The 1,408-nt window shown below is 41.1% G+C and overlaps 1 protein-coding gene across 1 annotated transcript; it reads left to right on the forward strand.

Annotated features, from left to right (window-relative positions):
* Positions 1-175: 175 nt before the first annotated feature.
* LOC111656951 (ras-related protein Rab-3A-like) lies at positions 176-1,402 on the forward strand (the record flags this gene model as incomplete). Its single annotated transcript, XM_023408879.2, has 2 exons — positions 176-325; positions 1,172-1,402. Coding segments are annotated over 2 exons (341 nt in total), but the record flags the coding sequence as incomplete, so codon positions are not given.
* Between the last annotated feature and the right edge of the window lie 6 nt (positions 1,403-1,408).

Here is a 1,408-nt window from a genome sequence, read left to right on the forward strand (position 1 = left end):
TTTAAAAAAAAAAAAAGAAAAAGATCTCTTCATTTTTCATTTTTACATTGACAAAATGCAGGTGAAGCATGATCTGTTGGAGCACTGTGCCACTTTGATCCAGTGCTTTCTGAAAAACTGGAACCTGTAGGAAATTAAACACACTTATGAGATTGAGTTGCTCCATGTAGCTGAGCACCCTGTACTGTATCTGCCAACAGGTCGACCCAGATCAAGACATACTCATGGGACAATGCTCAGGTGCTCCTGGTGGGGAACAAGTGTGACATGGAGGATGAACGCGTGGTGGCTGCAGAGAGGGGCCGGCAGCTGTCAGAACAGCTGGGTAAGTCAGCTGGTCACAAAAGAAAACTGGATATGATGACTCTTTTGTTGTCTCTCTCCTGGTGTTTATCTTCCTCTCCTGGTGTTTATCTTCCTCTCCTGGGAGAATTAGTGAAAATTATAAACGATTGTGACACATAGCGTTGTTTAGGGTAGATGACTAAATGATGTAGATAAAAATGAGTACAGTTCATAATGTTGAGGATATGTTTTGACTGTTAGGTTTGGTTCAACTTAGTGGTCATTTAAGGGGTTGTAATTTGTAGTTTTGTTTATTATACTGTAAATACTTATACTGTACAGTGTGTCATGATTAAACCTTTCAGCTCGCTACATTACAGAATTTCACAGTTTGAAACTACAACATTTCTGGCAGCAGTTACTGTATATCACGAATAAAAAGGCAGCTATGCAAGTCAGCCATACTAACATGAGTGCAAACGTGCAGCATGTGACAGTTTTAAAAGAGGTCTGATGATCAGCACTACAGTCTTGATAGCAGCTTTTTTTTTTTAAATTATTCTTTTTTTTAGACAAGTTATTTTCTGCTCTTTTGGAAGTTGTAACCTCGAAAATCTGCCAATTGTGATCTGAGTTGTCGGAGTATAGTCATGGAATCATACAGAATCTGACTCTAATTAGACAATTTCAAACCACCAGATCTGAAAACATGGAATTAGTTGTTTTCAAGATTTACGAATAGTTTTCATTTAGAAATACTTACACAAATCTGATATGGAGGATGTGTCCTGACTTGATGAGATAAGTGGATTAACTGGATAAGCCCCACACTGGAACAATAATTGTAACCATAGTCTCTCTCTGCCTCTGTCGCCCCTCCTGGCAGGTTTTGAGTACTTTGAAGCGAGCGCCAAAGACAACATTAATGTGAAGCAGACCTTCGAGCGGCTGGTGGACATCATCTGTGAGAGGATGACGGAGAGTCTGGACAACAATGACCCGACCATCACCGGAGCTAAACAGGGGCCACAGCTCACTGAGCAGCCTCAGAGGTCCCATCAGGATTGTGCTTGCTAAACACTGCTACGCACACACACACACACACACACACACACACACACAC

Source organism: Seriola lalandi, unplaced genomic scaffold, assembly GCF_002814215.2.
Source record: "Seriola lalandi dorsalis isolate HSWRI2012SDOR001 ecotype SW California unplaced genomic scaffold, Sedor1 jcf7180001977058, whole genome shotgun sequence".
Classification (NCBI taxonomy): domain Eukaryota; kingdom Metazoa; phylum Chordata; class Actinopteri; order Carangiformes; family Carangidae; genus Seriola; species Seriola lalandi.